The sequence below is a fragment of the Phyllobates terribilis genome, unplaced genomic scaffold (assembly GCF_046119375.1).
Source record: "Phyllobates terribilis strain yellow unplaced genomic scaffold, ASM4611937v1 Scaffold_11__3_contigs__length_659146591, whole genome shotgun sequence".
Classification (NCBI taxonomy): domain Eukaryota; kingdom Metazoa; phylum Chordata; class Amphibia; order Anura; family Dendrobatidae; genus Phyllobates; species Phyllobates terribilis.
The window spans coordinates 158503017-158525068 of NW_027362771.1; the positions used below are offsets into that span (position 1 = coordinate 158503017).

General features: G+C 40.1%; 1 protein-coding gene across 2 annotated transcripts in view; it reads left to right on the forward strand.

Annotated features, from left to right (window-relative positions):
- The first annotated feature begins 228 nt into the window (after positions 1-228).
- The window catches only part of IRAK3 (interleukin 1 receptor associated kinase 3), a 36015-nt gene continuing 14191 nt past the window's right edge, over positions 229-22052 (forward strand). For both annotated transcript variants that reach the window (XM_073651734.1, XM_073651735.1), the window contains exons 1-7: positions 229-445; positions 6718-6894; positions 15728-15879; positions 18022-18086; positions 19626-19740; positions 20092-20210; positions 21776-21974. In XM_073651734.1, the coding sequence (XP_073507835.1) occupies positions 328-445; positions 6718-6894; positions 15728-15879; positions 18022-18086; positions 19626-19740; positions 20092-20210; positions 21776-21974 (945 nt within the window). In that variant the 5' untranslated portion in view covers positions 229-327. The remainder of the gene's footprint in view (positions 446-6717; positions 6895-15727; positions 15880-18021; positions 18087-19625; positions 19741-20091; positions 20211-21775; positions 21975-22052) is intronic.

Consider the following 22052-nt stretch of genomic DNA (forward strand, 5'->3'; position numbering starts at 1 on the left):
ATCACATAGCTTTTAAAGGCCAGCAGCTGATGTGTTTTTCATTTATATAGCTGCCCTTTTCCAATGCTAATCCCAACAATTATTCACAATATCTTGAGAATATCCTCAAGATATAAGAAATCCTTCCAGAGAATCTTAGCTGTTTTATGAGCTCTGAACACACAGAACTTGTGCAACTGCAGGATTTCCTTGCTTAACTAACCATTCTTCTGTGGGGTGGAGACTGGGAAATTCCAGCATTATATCTATGTATTTCAACTTCATGCTGAACAACAGAATAGCAGAAGTCAGCACAGTTCATGATTTAATGATCAGCATACTTATACAATGGTGGAGCCGTCACTCGGGTTAAATAACTCTCTTTTTGAAGTTCCTCCTATAATTATGGAACATTTCTGTGAACTCATGGACTGCCGTGATGGAGATTTAGGATGGAAAGGTTTAGGTAAGTCTAAAATACTAAATAATTATCTGTCTGTCCCCTATGCTTCAGTCATGGGGTTGTTAAATGCCGTTATACCCATTCTACCATGTCGTTTTTTAAGAAAAACTAAAAAACAAGCAAAAAAAACATTTTTTCTGATGTCTGCAATGCTTGTGTCGGAATAAGAGGAGGTGGTATTCAAGCTAAGTACAACTGGTTTTCAGTAGTGTATGCTGCATTTCTAAATGTGTGTATGTAAGACTGGGGGATAGGATTGTGATTAAATTGCATAAAAAACGCAATTCTGGGATTCTATTCTGGGTTATGTTTTTACAGCATTTTTACGGTAAAAATTACATTGCAGCATGTCCAGGTCACTACTATTACGTTGATACCAAATATGTATAATTTTTTTCTTTTTTGAAGTTGTGAAAGAAAATTCGGAACGGAAAAAAAAATTGCTTATGTTGCCGTTTTCATTTTTTTGGACTTGTGTGACGACTTGTTTTTTGCGAGGCGATTAAAAAAAACACAATTCAGGAGTTTCAATTTTTTTTCTCGCTACAGCATTTACTGATTGGGTTAATTAATTTTATATCTTGATAGATTTGACTCTTGTGGACAGAGTGATATCAAATATGTTTATTTTTTTAATTTTATTGTTTATTTTTGATGGGGGGGAATGGGAGTGACTCAAATCTTCTATATATTTTTTTTTTATTTTCTATATATCTATAACCTTTTTTCTTTACTTTATTTTTTAGTCCCCTTGAACCTGCAAACTTCTGAGAGCTCATTCTCTTATTGCAATACCATAGTATTACAGTATGTAGAAAGATCACAGTCTCCTATGATGAACAGCCATAAGCTAATGTTCACAGCAGTATCGTAATAGTAGGCATGAGGGTCTTCAGTTGACCCACAATTAAATCCTTGAAATTGCGGCGCCAATGGGCATATGGAACAGCTTGCGCCCTCCCCTCCACAGTTTGCATGCATGAAATGCATCTGTCAATTTCTCATTTAAGAGGATAACAGCAGCAGGCAGAGCTAAGCCCTGCTCTTAGAGGCAGATGATGGCTAAATAATATAGCCAGCATCTGCTGACAATGATAGCAGCTCTGCTCCTGAGTTGCATCAAAAAAGGGGACCCGACATTTGACATACCAGTACATCCAATGTTGGGAAGGGGTTAATAATGAGACACAATTCAAGAATTATACAATAAGGCAAGCACTCCTATAGTATTAAATTATTTTGCAGGTACACATATGAAGTGGCCAATATACAGCCATATACAGTATACATTCACTATGCAGCAGCACATGATCAGATAAACTAGATTCTGTTTCTTTCCCAGTTAATTTGAGGGATGGATGGTCTTATAGAGCGGTAAGTAACTAGAGTTAGGGGCCAACCATGTGGTCACCTTGTCGCTGGTGGATGAGTAATAGTAGAATTCATGGATTCACTAATGCTGTTACATAGTATACAGTATGTATGTACTGTATGTACAGTACAGACCAAAAGTTTGGACACACCTTCTCATTTAAAGATTTTTCTGTATTTTCATGACTATGAAAATTGTACATTCACACCGAAGGCACAAAAACTATGAATTAACATATGTGGAATTATATACTTAACAAAAAAGTGTGAAACAACTGAAAATATGTCTTATATTCTAGGTTCTTCAAAGTAGCCACCTTTTGCTTTGATGACTGCTTTGCACACTCTTGGCATTCTCTTGATGAGCTTCAAGAGGTAGTCACCGGAAATGGTTTTCACTTCACAGGTGTGCCCTGTCAGGTTTAATAAGTGGGATTTCTTGACTTATAAATGAGGTTGGGACCATCAGTTGTGTTGTGCATAAGTCAGGTGGATACACATCTGATAGTCCTACTGAATAGACTGATAGAATTTGTATTATGGCAAGAAAAAAGCAGATAAGTAAAGAAAAACGAGTGGCCATCATTACTTTAAGAAATGAAGGTCAGTCAGTGCGAAAAATTGGGAAAACTTTGAAAGCGTCCCCAAGTGCAGTTGCAAAAACCATCAAGCGCTACAAAGAAACTGGCTCACATAAGGACCGCCCCAGGAAAGGAAGACCAAGAGTCACCTCTGCTTCTGAGGATAAGTTTATCCGAGTCACCAGCCTCAGAAATCGCAGGTTAGCAGCAGCTCAGATTAGAGACCAGGTCAATGCCACACAGAGTTCTAGCAGCAGACACATCTCTTCAACAACTGTTAAGAGGAGACTTTGTGCAGCAGGCCTTCATGGTAAAATAGCTGCTAGGAAACCACTGCTAAGGACAGGCAACAAGCAGAAGAGACTTGTTTGGGCTAAAGAAGACAAGGAATGGACATTAGACCAGTGGAAATCTGTGCTTTGGTCTGATGAGTCCAAATTTGAGATCTTTGGTTCCAACCACCGTGTCTTTGTGCGACGCAGAAAAGGTGAACGGATGGACTCTACATACCTAGTTCCCACCGTGAAGCATGGAGGAGGAGGTGTGATGGTGTGGGGGTGCTTTGCTGGTGACACTGTTGGGGATTTATTCAAAATTGAAGGCATACTGAACCAGCATGGTTACCACAGCATCTTGCAGCGGCATGCTATTCCATCCGGTTTGCGTTTAGTTGGACCATCATTTATTTTTCAACAGGACAATGACCCCAAACACACCTCCAGGCTGTGTAAGGGCTATTTGACCAAGAAGGAGATCTGAACCCAATCGAGATGGTTTGGGGTGAGCTGGACCGCAGAGTGAAGGCAAAAGAGCCAACAAGTGCTAAGCATCTCTGGGAACTCCTTCAAGATTGTTGGAAGACCATTTCCGGTGACTACCTCTTGAAGCTCATCAAGAGAATGCCAAGAGTGTGCAAAGCAGTCATCAAAGCAAAAGGTGGCTACTTTGAAGAACCTAGAATATAAGACATATTTTCAGTTGTTTTACACTTTTTTGTTAACTATATAATTCCACATGTGTTAATTCATAGTTTTGATGCCTTCAGTGTGAATGTACAATTTTCATAGTCATGAACATACAGAAAAATCTTTAAATGAGAAGGTGTGTCCAAACTTTTGGTCTGTACTGTACATACAGTACATACATACTGTATACTATGTAACAGCATTAGTGAATCCATGAATTCTACTATTACTCATCCACCAGCGACAAGGTGACCACATGGTTGGCCCCTAACTCTAGTTACTTTCCGCTCTATAAGACCATCCATCCCTCAAATTAACTGGGAAAGAAACAGAATCTAGTTTATCTGATCATGTGCTGCTGCATAGTGAATGTATACTGTATATGGCTGTATATTGGCCACTTCATATGTGTACCTGCACAATAATTTAATACTATAGGAGTGCTTGCCTTATTGTATAATTCTTGAATTGTGTCTCATTATTAACCCCTTCCCAACATTGGATGTACTGGTATGTCCAATGTCGGGTCCCCTTTTTTGATGCAACTCAGGAGCAGAGCTGCTATCATTGTCAGCAGATGCTGGCTATATTATTTAGCCATCACCTGCCTCTAAGAGCAGGGCTTAGCTCTGCCTGCTGCTGTTATCCTAGAGCACATGTCAGCTGATTATTACAGCTGACATGTGCCCGCAACAGCCGCGGGTGGAATCGCGATCCACCCGTGGCTAACATGTTAAATGCCGGTGTCAATCTCCGACAGCGGCATTTAACTCGCGCTTCCGGGAAGCGCATCACTTACCCCGCCCATCGGCGACCCTGTCACATGATCGCGGGTCGCCGATGGGTGGTCATGACAACCCTGGGTCTGCAGCAAACACCAGTGGTTGTCATAATCTGGTCGCTATGAGCGCCACCTAGTGGTCGGCGCTCATAGCACAGGACCATTTCTGCTGCATGCAGGGGATCTGCTCGTCCCCTGTATACAGCAGAGCCGATCAAATGAGTGCTGCTTCTAGTCTCCGATGGAGACTATAGAAGTAAGCAAAAAGTGAAAAAAAAATGTTTTAAAAAATATAAAAAAAATATATATATATATAAAAGTTTAAATCACCCCCCTTTCGCCCCATTCAAAATAAAATAATTAAAAAAAAAACCCACATACACATATTTGGTATCGCCGCGTTCAGAATCGCCCGCTCTATCAATATAAAAAAAGAATTAATCCGATTGGTAAACGATGTAGCGAGAAAAAAATTCTAAACGCCAGAATTACGTTTTTTCGTCGCCGCAAAATTGCAATAAAATGCAATAACAGGCGATCAAAACATCGGATCCACCCCAAAATAGCATTAATGAAAACTTCAGCTCAGTGCGCAAAAAATAAGCCCTCATCTGGCCCCAGATCCCAAAAAATTGAGACGCTAGGGGTCTCGGAAAATGGCACCATTTTTTTTTTTTTACCAAACTTTGGAATTTTTTTTCACCACTTAAATAAAAAAGAACCTGTACATGTTTGGTGTCTATGATCCCGTAATGACCTGGAGAATAATAATGGCAGGTCAGTTTTAGCATTCAGTGAACGTGGTAAAAAAAATAAAAAAAAAAACATCTGTGGTATTGCACTTTTTTTGCAATTTCACGGCGCTTGGAATTTTTTTCCCGTTTTCCCGTACACAATATGGTAAAACTAGTAATGGCGTTGAAAAGTACAACTCATCCCGCAAAAAACAAGCCCTTACATGGCCATATTGACTAAAAAATAAAAACGCTATGGCTCTGGGAACAAGGGGAGCAAAAATTGTAAATGCAAAAACGGAAAATACTCCGGTCCTTAAGGGGTTAAATGAGAAGGTGTGTCCAAACTTTTGGTCTGTACTGTATGTATGTATGCCTGCAGGGGCGTACATAGAAATCATGGGGCCCATAGCAAAAGTTCTATTTGCCCCGCCCCTCCCCCCAAAAAAAATAAACCTTAATATTTGGCGGGGTCACAAAAAAAGGCATATCTCACAACTTTGCAGCCCTTACAAAGTTATGTTCCTTCTATATAGTCGTCCATACAGTATTATGAACACCACATAGTCCTCCATACAGTATTATGGGCACTACATAGTCCTTTATACAGTATTATGGGCACCACATAGTCCTCCATTCAGTATAATGGGCACCTGTTCCACTCCTTAATCATCCTCACTGTCAAAAAGTTTTTTCTAATTTCTAATCTGTATCTTCTTCCTTTCAGTTTCATTCCATTACTTCTCGTGTTTCCATGTGCAAATGAGAATAAGGATGTGACATCCCTTCAGATATTTGTAGGCAGCTATTAAGTCTCCTCTTAGCCTTCTTTTTTGCAAGCTAAATATTCCCAGATCCTTTAACCGTTCCTCGTAGGACATACTTTGCAGTCCGCTCACCATCCTGGTAGCTCTTTTCTGAACTTGCTCCAGTTTTTCAATGTCTTTTTTAAAATGTGGTGCCCCGAACTGGACACAGTATTCCAGATGAGGTCTGACCAAGGAAGAGTAGAGGGGAATAATTACTTCACATGATCTAGACTCTGTGCTTCTCTAATACGTCCCAGAACTGTGTTTACCTTTTTTGCTGCTGCATCACACCGTTGACTCATGTGCAGTCTGTGATCTATTAGTATACCCAAGTCTTTTTCACATGTGCTGTTGCTTAGTTCTATTCCTCCCATTCTGTAGATGTTTTTCTTGCCCAGATGTAGAATCTTGAATTTCTACCTGTTAAATAACATTAAATACAACTTTATTAGTCGCTGCTCATAGTCCTCCATACAGTATTATGGGCACCACATAGTCCTCCATACAGTATTATGGGCACCACATAGTCCTCTATACAGTATAATGGGCCCCTTATATTGCTCTATTCAATATATTGGGCCTCACATAATGCTTTATACAGTATAATGACCAGAAGAGAATGCCAAGAGTGTGCAAAGCAGTCATCAAAGCAAAAGGTGGCTACTTTGAAATACCTAGAATATAAGACACATTTTCAGTTGTTTCACACTTTTTTGTTAAGTATATAATTCCACATGTGTTAATTCATAGTTTTGATGCCTTCAGTGTGAATGTACAATTTTCAAAGTCATGAAAATACAGAAAAATATTTAAATGAGAAGGTGTGTCCAAACTTTTGGTCTGTACTGTATATTGTGGATAATCATTTAGCTAATATTATGCATACGTTTATCTTTCCAGTGGTTTATTTCAATTGACATAACTGGGATGGTAGCTTGTGTCTTGTCCTTTCACATATAGACTGCTAAGATTGCAACTATTTATGCTTATATTGTATTATTGTTCTGACTATACTTTTACAATCATTCTCCTAGCTGAGCGCCTCTCTTCAGATTGGATGGACTTCCATAAAATTGAAAAGTGTGCTGAACAAGGTAGAAGCAGAACAAAGGAACTGCTTTGGAGCTGGGCACACAAAAATAAGACTGTTGGTGACTTATTGGAAGTTCTTCAACAAATGGGACATCAGAGAGCAATTACCATATTCAACGGTATATAAACTTTCATCATGGCATTTAATTATAAAATACTTAAAACATGTTAAAGGTGTATTTCATGTTGTTAAATAGCTTTATTGATTTCTATACAGCAGTTATCTGCTCACTTCCTTCCCCCTGCATCTCAGTTCCTGACAGAGCTCTTATCAGTCCTGCATAATCGCAATCCACCAAAACCCAGTGTCAGTAGCTTCCAGAGCAGTTCTCCAAATAACATCTCCCACTCCCCCAGCTGTGTGCTTATTGAAATGCACTGTTAGCTCTGTGAAATATAGCTGTAACAGTGTAGACTCAGAACATTTACACATGTTAATGTGTTGAAGCAGGATGGCGCTCCTAATCATATCTGTCACTCAAGGAGCAGTACCTGCCACCACCCCCCCCCCCACACACACACACACACCCCCGCCAAGCAGTCGGAAAATAAAGAGACTTTATAGTTCTCAGTTGCTCAAGAGTCAACTTAAGAATACCAATTTAAAGTTGGTTTCACATGGCCGACATTTACAGGCAACGTATGTGCGACCATGTACCGTGAATTTTGGATCAGCCGTATGCATATGAGGCTGATGAGTTTGAGTCAGGAGACTAGCAGCTGGTCCAATATTCACAGTTCAAACTCAGACCATAAATATCGAATGTGTGAAACAGTCCCAAGTCCTTTGTTACACACCAGAGCCTTGATTATGTAGACCAGGGGTGGAGAACCTTTTTATACCAGGGGCCATTTCAATATTTAGACCATCACTCGGGGGCAGTACAAAATTATCAACTTGAAAGTTATCCTGCTATGTTTAGTCAAACATTTAATTAACTCACCACACATGTGATGACTTGAGCCACTTCTCTTTGGTGTGGCTGTGATGTTAGGTGGTATTGATGATGTTGCTACTCACAACTGCTTTTCCAGATTTGAGTCGGTCTGGGGCACAGTCGATGAATTTTGAAAAAAACTTACAACATATGAGGAGCTCGGACACATACATCACAGGAGATGCCAAGGCATATACATCACAGAAGACGCTGGCGGCATATACATCACAGGAGATGCTGGGGCATGTACTTCACAGGAGATGCTGGGAGCATATACAACACAGGAGATGCCGGGGCACATACATCACATGAGGGGCTGGGGGCACATGCATCACATGAGACGCCGGGGCACCTACATCACAGGAGACACTGGGGGCTCATGCATCACATGAGATGCTAGGGCACATACATCACAGGAGATGCCGAGTCATATACATCACAAAAGACGCTGGGGGCATATACATCATATGAGGGGCTGGGACACATATATTACAGGAGATGCCGAGTCATATACATCACAGAAGACGCTAGGGCATGTACTTCACAGGAGATGCTGAGAGCATATACAACACAGGAGATGCCGGGGCACATGCATCACATGAGGAGCTGGGGGCACATAGAATCATAGAATCATAGAATCATAGAATGGTAGAGTTGGAAGGGACCTCCTGGGTCATCTGGTCCAACCCCCTGCTCAAAGCAGGATTCACTAGATCATCTCAGACAGATGTCTGTCCAGCCTCTGTTTGAAGACGTCCATTGAAGGGGAACTCACCACCTCTCGTGGCAGCCTGTTCCACTCATTAATCACCCTAACTGTCAAAAAGTTTTTTCTAATATCTAATCTGTGTCTCCTCCCATTTAGTTTCATCCCATTGCTTCTAGTCTTTCCTTGTGCAAATGAGAATAAAGATGATCCTTCTACAATGTGACAGCCCTTGACATATTTGTAGACAGCTATTAAGTCTCCTCTCAGTCTTCTTTTTTGCAAGCTAAACATTCCCAAATCCTGCAACCGTTCCTCATAGGACATGGTTTGCAGACCAGTCACCATTCTGGTCGCGCTTCTCTGAACTTGCTCCAGTTTGTCGATGTCTTTTTTAAAATGTGGTGCCCAAAACTGTACACAGTATTCCAGATGAGGTCTGACCAAAGAGGAGTAAAGACCGATAATGACTTCACGTGATCTAGACTGTATGCTTCTGTTAATACATCCCAGAATTGTATTTGCCTTTTTTGCTGCTGCATCACACTGTTGACTCATGTTCAGTCTATGATCTATTAGTATACCTAAGTCTTTTTCACATGTACTGTTGCTTAGCTCTATTCCTCCCATTCTGTATATGCTTTTTTCATTTTTATTGCCCAGATGTAGTACTTTGCATTTTTCCCGGTTAAAAACCATTCTGTTGGTTGCTGCCCACTGCTCCAGTTTATTTAGGTCTTTTTGAATCCTCTCTCTCTCTTCTCTAGTATTAGCTATCCCTCCTAGCTTTGTGTCATCAGCAAATTTAATCAGTTTACCCTCAATTCCTTCATCTAAATCATTGATAAAGATGTTGAACAATACAGGTCCCAGGACGGAGCCCTGTGGTACCCCACTTGAGACATTCATCCAGCTGGATGTGAAGCCATTTACAACCACCCTTTGAGTCCGATCACTAAGCCAGTTATGAATCCACCTAACAGTTGCCTGGTCCATTGCATACTTGGTCATTTTTTCAATAAGGATGATGTGAGATACTTTGTCAAATGCTTTGCTGAAGTCAAGATATACTATATCTACAGCATTTCCCTGATCCACCCAGTCAGTGATTCTGTCATAGAAGGAAATTAAGTTAGTCTGACATGACTTGTTAGTTACAAACCCATGCTGACTCTGGTTAATCACTTCATTCTTATCCATGTACTTACATACATGTTGTTTAATAATTTGTTCAAAGATCTTTCCTGGTATAGAAGTCAGACTCACCGGCCTATAGTTCCCTGGGTCCACCTTCTTCCCCTTTTTGAAGATAGGAACAACATTTGCTCTTCTCCAGTCTTCTGGGACTTCTCCTGTTCTCCAAGAATTTTCAAAGATTATGGAGAGTGGTTCTAAAATTTCTTCTACAATCTCCTTCAGTACTCTGGGGTGTAATTCATCTGGACCTGGAGACTTGAACTCATTTATGTTAGCTAAATATTCCCTCACAATCTTTCTGTTTACTGATAACTTGGATTCTTCTATTCCTTTAAAAGGACAGTGAAGATCAGTTGATGTTACATTTTCTTTCTGAGAGAAAACAGATGCAAAATAGGAATTAAAAAGTTCGGCCTTCTCAACATCCTCTCTTACCATTTCTCCATTTTCATCCTGTAAAAATCCTATAGCATCTTTGACTTTTCTTTTACTTTTGACATACCCCCAAAATCCTTTTTTATTGCTTTTGACATCTCTTGCAAGCCTTAATTCATTGTCAGCTTTAGCTAACCTGATACGTGCCCTGCAGGATCTGCAGACTGCATTATAATCTTCTTTAGATATGCCTCCCTCTTTCCATTTAATAAACATTTCTTTCTTTCTTTTTAGCATGTGTTTAAGTTCTGTGTTCATCCATCCTGGTTTCCTTAAATGCTTCCCATTCTTCCTACTTTTCGGGATTGTTAACGATTGTGCTTTGAGAATCTCATTTTTAAAAATTTCCCATCCTTCCTGGACATTTTTGTCCTTAAGGACATCCAGCCATTGGATCCCTCCTATTCTCTTTCTGAGTCTCTTAAAATCTGCCTTTCTAAAATCTAACCTTGAAGTTTGAGTCTTCACATGTCTTCCTCCTCTAGTTATCCAAAATTCTATAATAGCATGATCGCTGCCTCCTAGGGTCCCAGCCACCTTTACCTCCTCAACCATTTCCTCCCTGTTTATAAGGATTAGATCCAAAGTAGCAGATCCCCTTGTTTTCTTCCCTACCTTTTGGAAGATAAAGTTGTCAGCAAGAGAGGATAAGAATTTGCTTGACCTGTTAGTTTTACTTGAGAGAGATTCCCAACAAATGTCTGGATAGTTGAAATCTCCCATGACCACTACGTCATATTTTTTGGAGAACTTGGTCATTTGATACATAAAGAGTTCATCCATATCTTCAGCTTGCCCAGGTGGCCTGTAGTAAATGCCTACAATGGTGTCCTTTCCGTTGTTCTCTCCTTGTATTCTTACCCAAACAGTTTCCACAGAACTCCCAGTCTCTGAAGCTTCAATCTCTGTGCAGATATACGCTTTTCTAACATACAATGCAACACCTCCTCCTCGTTTATCAAGTCTGTTTCTTGCAAATAAGTTGTATCCTTTTAGCCTTTTATTCCAATCATGTGTATCGTCCCACCAAGTTTCAGTGATTCCAATGACATCATATTCCTTTTCCTGCATTAGTAGTTCCAATTCTCCTTGTTTGTTGCCCATGCTTTGTGCATTTGTATAAAAACATTTTAGTTTGTGATTGGTTTCTCTTCCTCCCATATTTTTATTATTTAGATTTTTTTGTCTTTGTTCTTCTTTTCCACTTCCAGTAGCAGAGATCTCAACAGTATTTGTCAGCTGTATGGCTTTTTCTGGCCTTTTGCTTCCCTTCCCACATTGTTCTAGTTTAAAGCTCTTCTGATGAGTGTAGCAAGGCGACTTCCAAGTACATGTTTTCCAGTCTTCGTAAGGTGCACCCCATCTCTAGCAAGTAGTCCATCGTATAGGTAATTCATTCCGTGATCCAGAAATCCAAATCCTTGTTGACGGCACCATCGACGTAGCCAGTTGTTCACCTGTAGAATCTTATTCCACCTCATTGTTCCATGGCCATCCACTGGGAGGATGGATGAGAAGACCACCTGCGCTCCCAATTCTTTCACTTTCTTGCCTAAGTCTTCAAAGTCACTGCAGATGGTTGCCAGGTCCTTTCTTGCGGTGTCATTTGTCCCCACATGTATTAGCAGGAATGGGTAGTGATCTGTAGGTCTGAAGAGTCTTGATATCCTGTCAGACACATCTTTAATTTTTGCTCCTGGAAGACAGCACATTTCTCTTGAGGTTATGTCTGGTCTGCAGATAGCGGCCTCTGTTCCTCTTAACAGGGAATCCCCCATGACCACCACTCTCCGTTTTTTCTTCACAACATTCTTCTTTCTCCATCCAGGAGGATTCTGAGGGCTTACAAGGTCATTCATTGCTGGCAAAGTCTTATCTTGCTGTATTTCTTCATGGTTCTCCTGTGTGAGAGCCTGGTACTGGTTCCTGAGCAGTATGGGTGCTGACTGCCTCTCGATCCTCCTGCTTCTGTGGGTCACATGCTTCCATTCCTCTGTTTCGTCAGGTGCAGTTCGAATTTCTTCTCTTTCTGAATCATGAAGAGATAATTCTGCTCTGTCTAAGAACTCTTCACCTTCCTTAATGATTTTCAAGGTAGTTAACCTCTCTTCTAGATTTCGCAACTTTTCCTCCAACAGGGACACAAGCTTGCATTTCTGGCATGTGAAGTCTGGCTTTTCCACTGGCAAGTCTGTGAACATGTAGCAGGATATGCAGCTCACCAAATGGCTCCTGGACTCTTCCATGTTCTTATTGTTAATGTTCTGAAAACAGTGAAAAAAGCTTAAAAAAAAAGCTTCAAAATGCGCGCGCCTACCGGCGCGCGGTTTACCGATGTCCTCTTTTCAGCTCCAACAGCCAAAATCCAGTGTTCTTTGAGCTCGCGGAGACTCTTCACTTACCCCAAAATGCAGTGGGAATATGCAAATTATCTCCTCAGGACTCCTCCCCTGGTTTACCGATGTCCTCTTTTCAGCTCCAACAGCCAAAATCCAGTGTTCTTTGAGCTCGCGGAGACTCTTCACTTACCCCAAAATGCAGTGGGAATATGCAAATTATCTCCTCAGGACTCCTCCCCTGGTTTACCGATGTCCTCTTTTCAGCTCCAACAGCCAAAATCCAGTGTTCTTTGAGCTCGCGGAGACTCTTCACTTACCCCAAAATGCAGTGGGAATATGCAAATTATCTCCTCAGGACTCCTCCCCTGGTTTACCGATGTCCTCTTTTCAGCTCCAACAGCCAAAATCCAGTGTTCTTTGAGCTCGCGGAGACTCTTCACTTACCCCAAAATGCAGTGGGAATATGCAAATTATCTCCTCAGGACTCCTCCCCTGGTTTACCGATGTCCTCTTTTCAGCTCCAACAGCCAAAATCCAGTGTTCTTTGAGCTCGCGGAGACTCTTCACTTACCCCAAAATGCAGTGGGAATATGCAAATTATCTCCTCAGGACTCCTCCCCTGGTTTACCGATGTCCTCTTTTCAGCTCCAACAGCCAAAATCCAGTGTTCTTTGAGCTCGCGGAGACTCTTCACTTACCCCAAAATGCAGTGGGAATATGCAAATTATCTCCTCAGGACTCCTCCCCTGGTTTACCGATGTCCTCTTTTCAGCTCCAACAGCCAAAATCCAGTGTTCTTTGAGCTCGCGGAGACTCTTCACTTACCCCAAAATGCAGTGGGAATATGCAAATTATCTCCTCAGGACTCCTCCCCTGGTTTACCGATGTCCTCTTTTCAGCTCCAACAGCCAAAATCCAGTGTTCTTTGAGCTCGCGGAGACTCTTCACTTACCCCAAAATGCAGTGGGAATATGCAAATTATCTCCTCAGGACTCCTCCCCTGGTTTACCGATGTCCTCTTTTCAGCTCCAACAGCCAAAATCCAGTGTTCTTTGAGCTCGCGGAGACTCTTCACTTACCCCAAAATGCAGTGGGAATATGCAAATTATCTCCTCAGGACTCCTCCCCTGGTTTACCGATGTCCTCTTTTCAGCTCCAACAGCCAAAATCCAGTGTTCTTTGAGCTCGCGGAGACTCTTCACTTACCCCAAAATGCAGTGGGAATATGCAAATTATCTCCTCAGGACTCCTCCCCTGGTTTACCGATGTCCTCTTTTCAGCTCCAACAGCCAAAATCCAGTGTTCTTTGAGCTCGCGGAGACTCTTCACTTACCCCAAAATGCAGTGGGAATATGCAAATTATCTCCTCAGGACTCCTCCCCTCCTCCATCATATGAGACACTGGGGGCTCATGCATCACATGAGATGCTGGGGCACATACATCGCAGGAGACGCTGGGGGCATATGCATCATATGAGGGGCTGGGACACATACATGACAGGAGATGCCGATTCATATACATCACAGAAGATGCTGGGGGCATATACATCACAGGAGATGCTGGGGCACGTACGTCACAGGAGATGCTGGAGGCATATACAACACAGGAGATGCCGGGAAACATACATCACAGGAGGGGCTGGGGCACATACATCACAGGAGTAGCTGGGGTATTTGGCCGACGGCCCCTTGAATCTGCCAGGGGGCTGGAGGAAAGGATATCACGGGCCGTAAACTGCCTGCGGGCCAGGGATTGCCCTTCCCTGATGTAGACTAATAATTTATATGTATATTGTCTATCAAGAAAATGTGCCTGGACTCATATTGTATCCTAAGGCTCTGGACAGGTAGTTGAGCTAGTATTTACCAAATGAAAAATTCCTTAATAGTCCTATGGAGCTTCTGGGAAAGTTGGCTATGGGAATGTTTATATTGAATTTGCTCATGCTGCATTTATAACAAAGTTAATGCTTTACATACCTCAGGTATCCTTGCAAAGATGCATCTAGTAGATGAAAAGATAAAAAAAAGGTACAGAAATTAATTGAACCTGATGTCGTGATGAAGGGGATTCATAGTTTAGATGGGAACAGGGACAGATTATAATGGGGGCAATCTTGACTACCACCTGAGGCTTCAGGGGCGCATGGCCATATGGCCCTCACTATAGTATTTAATTCATGCCCAATTCCTCTAAGATTAAGCTTACCAGAAAAGGGCTATACTACTGAGGGAAGTGGAGCCATGTCTGCAGAGGTAAGTGTTTCTTTTTATTTTTGTCTAAATTGAATGAATTGGGGTAGAAGACATAAAAGTATAATGAAATGGGGGTTGTGGATAAATCATGAAAGTATAATGAATTGGGGGTTGTGAGTGTGAGGAAGAACATGAATTAGGGGTTATATACAGTGCAGTCCCTTATTACATAGAATCCTCTTTTGTTATATATAGCGCTGTCACTTGTTACGTAGCATTCCCTTGTTATGTATAGTGCTGTCCATTGTTAGAGGTTGTCATGTATAGCGCTGTACATAAGAGAAGAAATGTCACCGCTCCCTCCACAAGAACCCCTGTGTGTTCATCACATGACGTTTTTTTTCCACTCGCTTATATAGCGACTTTAATTTCACAGACATTATCAGCACTGTCCCCATTGGGGCTCACAATCTAAATTCGCTATCAGTATATCTTTGGAGTGTGGGAGGAAACCCACCAAAACATGGGGAGAACATATAAACTCCTTGTAGATGTTTTTCACATAACTGAAATCACATAATACATCGGGTGTTGGGAGTCCACACATTCTAAACTGCTCAAGGACCTCTGGGGACATGTGGATGAAACTCTGGAAACAGTGGGTCATGCAAAACTGTTTCCAAACTTTCATAGAAATGCAAGGGCTTTGCGGAAACAGAGCACGAGTAGCTACAATGTTTTCGAAACCCACATCCAATTAAATAGGAATTACAGAAACAGTCGGTGTTACCCTCTTGGGGGTCCCATCCTCTTTTGGTCAGCGCAAAGAGATTGTTATTCCGATTAGAATAACACTTTAGATTACTTATACATTATTTTAATAAAATACATGATGAAAACACAGCGATTCATAATGGAAAGAATGAGATTTGAAAAAGCTGTCAGTAGCTCTAAAGGATCAAAGGTATGTATATATGTGATCATTTATAGGATTTCTTATCTCCAGAGACTATGTACTTCCTTATATATCATTAGATTCAACCATCTGATATTATTTTCTGACCAATCATTATACCAATTCGACAAAAATATAATTAACTCATCATGGGAAACAATATTTTATGCCTTCATCTTTCCATAGAGATAAATGCCGTATCATGTGTGAGTGTTAAAGAGATTACAGAAGCAACTCATAACTTCCATAAGGATTTCATGATTGGAGAAGGTCACTTTTTTGACATTTTCAAGGCACAAATTAGGAAAGAATTATATGTTGTAAAGCTGCTTAAACAGGTAAAATCCAACATTTATCAAGGTGAACTGTGTGGCCTGGAAACTCCATTTCAGCAGTGAACTATATAGTATACATGTATATGCCAGGGAAGTTATCTGCGAGGCTTATAATTACATGGCACACAATGTACCATTAGTTCTGTTGGTTTACAGCTTTGCTTAGATTATACTAAATATCTTTATAATGAATTGTCACATTTCGTGTACGCTAGGGGAGGCAATAACGTGGAGCGTGTTCATTGTTTAACTTACTCTGCAATTATCTGGGAGTGAACTTTTATGCAAGATTCACAGATTTTGCATTAGGTTTCCTTTAAATTATAGGGGTTTTCTCCATAAAAAAATTTAAGGTATATCAAAACCGCAATAAAAACACATGTAAAAAATGCAATAAAAAAAAGGCAAGTAAATTAATTTACACAAGTGCAAAAATGCTGCAGAAAATCTGCAACTTCAAAAACTCACCAAATACTCATTATAGGAATGTAGACTTTAAAGGGTTTCCGCACAAGAGCATGTTATCATCTATTCAGAGGATAGGTGTTAACTTGGTGATTGTTAAGGGTACCACCAATCCCAAGAATGGGACTCTGCAATGCTTCCTTAGACTGAAACGATGGTAGCACATGCACACCATTGTTCCATTTTTTGTCTATAGATAATACTGATGAAAATAGCTTAGAATAGTGTTTGCTATCTCCCGCACTTCCATAGACAATGAGTGAACCGGTCCTGTGCTGGTGCAGCTATCATTCCATTCAATTCTTCACTACATAGCCCCCATTTTGGGATTGTGGGGGTTCCAGTGAAGGGAACAACAGATATCATCAAGTTATTACCTGCTAATTTCAGTAAGACGACCAGAGATCAGTAAGTTAATATCTAACCCCTTTAATTCTCTATTAATTACTAACAGTTACCTATTTTCTGATACTAGCAAGTTTTCAAATGAGTTAATTTTAATAATCTAATAATTATTTATTATACTTGCTCAGTGTAGATATCCTGATGTGTTTTATTATAGTATACATCCACATAGTGCTATGAAACAAATGTGTACCATATAGTATTTAAAAGGGATTCTGTCTGCTGTATAATGGTGCCTGAACCACAGACAGCATGAATCAGAGACCCTGTCTGTTATTGCAGCCATGTATGTTGCACTCTGAAATACTACAACTAAGATATCTAGTCCCACAGGCAGGTCCCCGGTGGCTTCTTCCAATCCCACTCCAGTTTCTTGACAGGTCTCCCCTTATACACACACTTAGGCCACAGCCCCACTATCAGTATTTTGTTAGTATTTTTCCTCAGGAGTGGAAGCCAAAACCAGGTGAGGAACAATCAGAGAAAAGGTATAATAGAAACAAGTCACCAATTCTGCATTTATCACTCACTCCTGAGAAAAAAATACTGACCAAATACTGATAGTGGGGCCGTGGCCATAGGGAGAGACTAGACGGTCTTGTGGAGCAGGGTGCGGGGAAGACACTGGGGACCTATCTATAGGACTAATCATCCTAGTCGCATTGACCACAGCTGTCACTTCAAAGTATATTTTTTTCTGAAATACTGCAGCATTTCAGAGTGAAACATACACGGCTGCAATAACGGAGTTGATCTGATTCATGTATTACTGACAAATCATAAATCAGAATTTGTGATTTCCAGAATTGGTGGGCTGCAGCTTGAAATAGTGGCCTGCCTCTGATTTCAGTTACTGGAAATGTTAGATGCAGCATTAGTTTCATTGATCTGTATGCTATGAACTTAGATTGTAGTGTCAGAAATCGGCAGTGATGAGATTGTGTGAGCAGTGCTGGAAGAGTTTGGCCTTCATTGATTCAGAACTTGGAGGTCTAAGCTAATGACCCAATGGATTTGATATTCTGACACCTCTCTACACAGTATGACAGAACAAATCTTCTTTGACAGCAGGCATCATCTCAATAAAGGTCTGTCAGTAGAATTATAATGGAATGTATCAGCACATAAGTAAAGTCATTGACTTTGTCAAGAACAGCACAATTGTCCAATGCTCAATCTAGATGCCAATATGATGGTACTTGTCATATTAATAACTATATCACATCTTTTATTTAAAAACTCCTCAATAATGTTATTTATTTTCTATTCCTGCAGAAGAATCAAAAAGTAGATCAGAAAGCTTTGAACCATTTTATGTTAAAATGGAAAAGTTTGCCTACGTAAGTATTTTATAGCGTAATCCTTTTTATAAGTGTAACTTTTTATTTTTTTTTATCATTTTTTTTAATCCATGCTTGTCACTGGAGTCATTCCAATAATAACGCTGTATTAGGAAACTGATATTTATTAATTCCCCAAAATACCAGGTTGTGTTAAATAAAAACTTAAAAGGAAACCTGCTAGTTGAAAAAATGCTATTAACCTGCAGGTTAGTCTACAATTTAATAGCGTTCTGAAGTCGAGCGGCCGTCGCACTGTAAGCCCGGCTACCGAGAGTAAATTCAAGTATTTTGAGGATTATAAGACGCACCGATTTATAAGACACCAACATTTTGTGGAAGCCAGAGCCCGGCACCTTCCATACTTTCTATTGCGGTGGACTCCGGGAAAATGGTTGCCAGAGGCAGGGCATGCTCAGATTGCGATCTCGGCTCCCATCTTTGCTCCCAATCTTGATCTGAGCATGCGCCACCTCCGGCAGCCATTTTTCTGGAGTCCACCGCATAGAAGAGTATGGAAGGTGCCGGGCTCTGGCTTTCACAAAATGTTGGCAGAGCCCCTGCACCGCCGAACACCTCATCCTACCAGCATGGGGTCCACAGCCATCTCCTGACTCCTGCCTCTGCCAGAAGCTTCCGGCAGCAGCGAACCTGGGACCCTGCTCCACCGCAGCCAATAAACTCCACCGCTAAGTTCGGATTATAAGACGCACCCCCATTTTCCCCCCAAAGTAATTAATTTTGCAGGAAAAGTTGAAAATTCAGGTCTTAGCAAATCCATGCCATAGATGTAGCTTAGTTGTAGAGAAGTTGAGTGAGTGTGTTTTCAACTTTTACCCAGAGTGCCATTTTTCGACAAATGAACATTGATCACATGTCAGTTACAGGAGCTATACCATAAACCCTGGATCAATGAAAGTGCAAAAGCTGTATCCTCCCTCCTAGAATAGGCATTAAGTAAGTCATTCTTCATCATAGTGACTGTCCCCTATTGATCTCATAGAAAAAAATATTCAATAAATGTCCTAAAAAATAAATGATCCAGACAAAATGAATACAAAGCGATGCATTGTGTTTCAATGGTATTACATGTTGCATACAAATTTATAGGATCTGTCAACAGATGTTATGATCAATTTTTTTCGGAAGTAACAGAGAAAGAATTAATTCAGCCTCATTTAAAGAGAAATTATGCCAAATTCAATGCTAAATTATAGAACATTGATAGGACTTTTTATCTTCAATAGGTCCACCTGATGATCTGAAAATCCACATCAGAGTTACTATTTAATCTTTTTTTTTTTAAATGTCTTACTTTCTAACATTAAAAAATTTCAGTTTTAGTTGTACTAAATACATAATTGTTTTAATTAATTAACAATAAAACAATTGTTGATGTGCTATATATTGTAGATCATTTATCATTCATTACCATTCAACCCCACTTTGTTAAAAGCCCATAATTACAAGCCATCTCTAAACCTCAGTTTTGCCATTGCAATGTTATTTTTAATTAAGTTTTGTTTGTTTTTTAATTAGATTTCAACACAAGAATATTATAAAATTGGTTGGATGTGTCACAATGGGAGGAATAACATGTTTGGTCTACCCAAATATGGTGACTGGATCGCTATTTCGCAAACTACATCGTGCTGTGAGTTGTATTATTTTTTGTATAAAATAGATCCAAAATATAGTTTTCAATCAATCTGAGAAAAACCATGGCAGCGAGAGGAATATGGCAGTGGTCTAAAACACACTGTCTACAAAAACAACTATGAAGAAAGGATATTGGTTCCAATTCATTAAGCTTCAGTCTTGAAGTGTGCTCATGTTCCCCACTATATAAAACGCGTGCCAAATACAATGATTGTAGCATGTAAACAAATATCTGAAAGACTATGCCATTATTGAAAATAGAAAGGTTTTGGGACAATTATAACATATAAGAAAGGTGAGAACATCTGTTAATGTAAATGAATAATTCAGACCTTTTTTTTTTAAGAAAAGCACTCCTCCACTACCTTGGCATATATATTACAGTATTCTGGTTGGTGTAGCAAATGCCATTTACTATCTGCATACAATGAACCCATATCCAGTCATATGTGGGAATATAACCAGGTAAGCCAAAATGATGATTTTATTAATCCCTCTATCACATTCCATCACATCAATCTGCTTATGAATGTTGCAAGCTGCATTCAAGCATCAAGAACAATTCACCTTCCTTAACTGAAGCATACATACGTGGAACTTATACAATAATGTATAAAAGTTTTAAGCAGTTGTGAGAATGCATTCAATAATAGAAGTGTTAATCGTTTAATTTTATCAATTAACAAAATGCAAAGTGAATAAACCAAAGAGAAAGCTAGATCAAATCAATATTTGCTGTGACCACCCTTTGTATTCAAAACAACATACAAGTATCCTTTCTTCTAGCTACACTTGCACCCAGTTTTTGAAGGAACTCCGCAGGGAGGCTGTTCCAAACATCTTAGAGCATTAACTACAGATCTTCTGTGGGTGAAGGCTGTGCAAATCCTTTTGTCTCTTCATGTGATCCCAGACAGCCTTGATGATGTTGAGATTAGGGCTCTGTGAGGGCCATATCATCACTTCCAGGATTCCTTATCTTTTTATGTTAAAGATAGTTCTTAATGACATTGGCTGTATGTTTGGGGTCGTTGTCCTGCTGCAGAATAAATTTGTAGAAAATCAGACTCCTCCCTTATTGCATAATAGATAAGTATCTGCCTTTATTTCTCAGCATTAAGGACACCAAGAAATGGCCAACACCTAGGAACCCAGTGGTTGGTTAAGGAAACTTACTGCAGCAGATGAAAGACACATCATGCTTACTTCCCTTGGAAACAGTTATATCATCACAGAACTGGCAGCAAGCAATGGGACCCAGCTACATCAAATGTACGGAGATGTCTAACCAAAAGTGGAATTCATGGAAGAATTGCAACCAAAAAAACATACCATCCACATGGAAACAAGGCCAAGCAACTCAACTATGCATGAAAATATAAGATCTGGGCAAAGAAAAATGGCAGCAAATGCTCTGGATTAATTAGTTAAAATGTAAAATATAAGCCTGTAACAGAAGGCAGTTTGTTGCCGAATGGCTGGAAAGCGGTAACATAATGAGTGTCTGCAGGCAACAGAGAAGCATGGTAGAGGTTATTTTCAAGTTTGAGACTGCCTTTCAGGAAAATTAGTTGGATATTTGGTCAGGATTAATGGGGTCCTCAATGCTGAGAAATACAGGCAGATACTTATCCATCATGTAATGTAATATCAGGGAAGAGTCCAATTGGCTCATAGAATACATCAAATGTCAGCATAAAGAAGAACAAGGAGTCTTGGAAGTGATGATATAGCTCCAGAGCCATGATCTTAGCATCAAGCATGTCTGTGATTACATGAAGAGACAGAAGGATTTGCACAAGCCTACATCTATAGAACAGCGGTGGTCAGTTCTCCCAGATGTTTTTAACAAATTCCATGTCAAGTTCTTTCAAAAATTGTGTGTGCAGGTGCACCTAGAAGAAGTGTTGCTTTGATGGCTAACGGTATCTTGTATCTTGAGGCTTTACATTAGTGTGAACTCAAGCTTATGACTAAAATTAACAGATTCTATATATCACAGTTAATAGTTAATTTTTCCTGTTTTTCAGCAAAAGTATATTGCTTGATCAGCATTTTCAGCCAAAGCTCTCAGACTTTGCTATGGTCCATTTGAGATCTTACCTGATAAATCAGCTTTACACTATAAAGATGGATTATGCCAAGCTACAGATCCTGGGATACTTGCCAGAGGAGTACATTAGGAGGGGAGAACTGTCACCGAAAACTGATGTGTACAGTTATGGAGTTGTGAGTGTGTAAAAACCACCTTTCATTTAATGATAAACTTCATCACCAAGGTTTACTATGCAAATCAAGCTATATAAC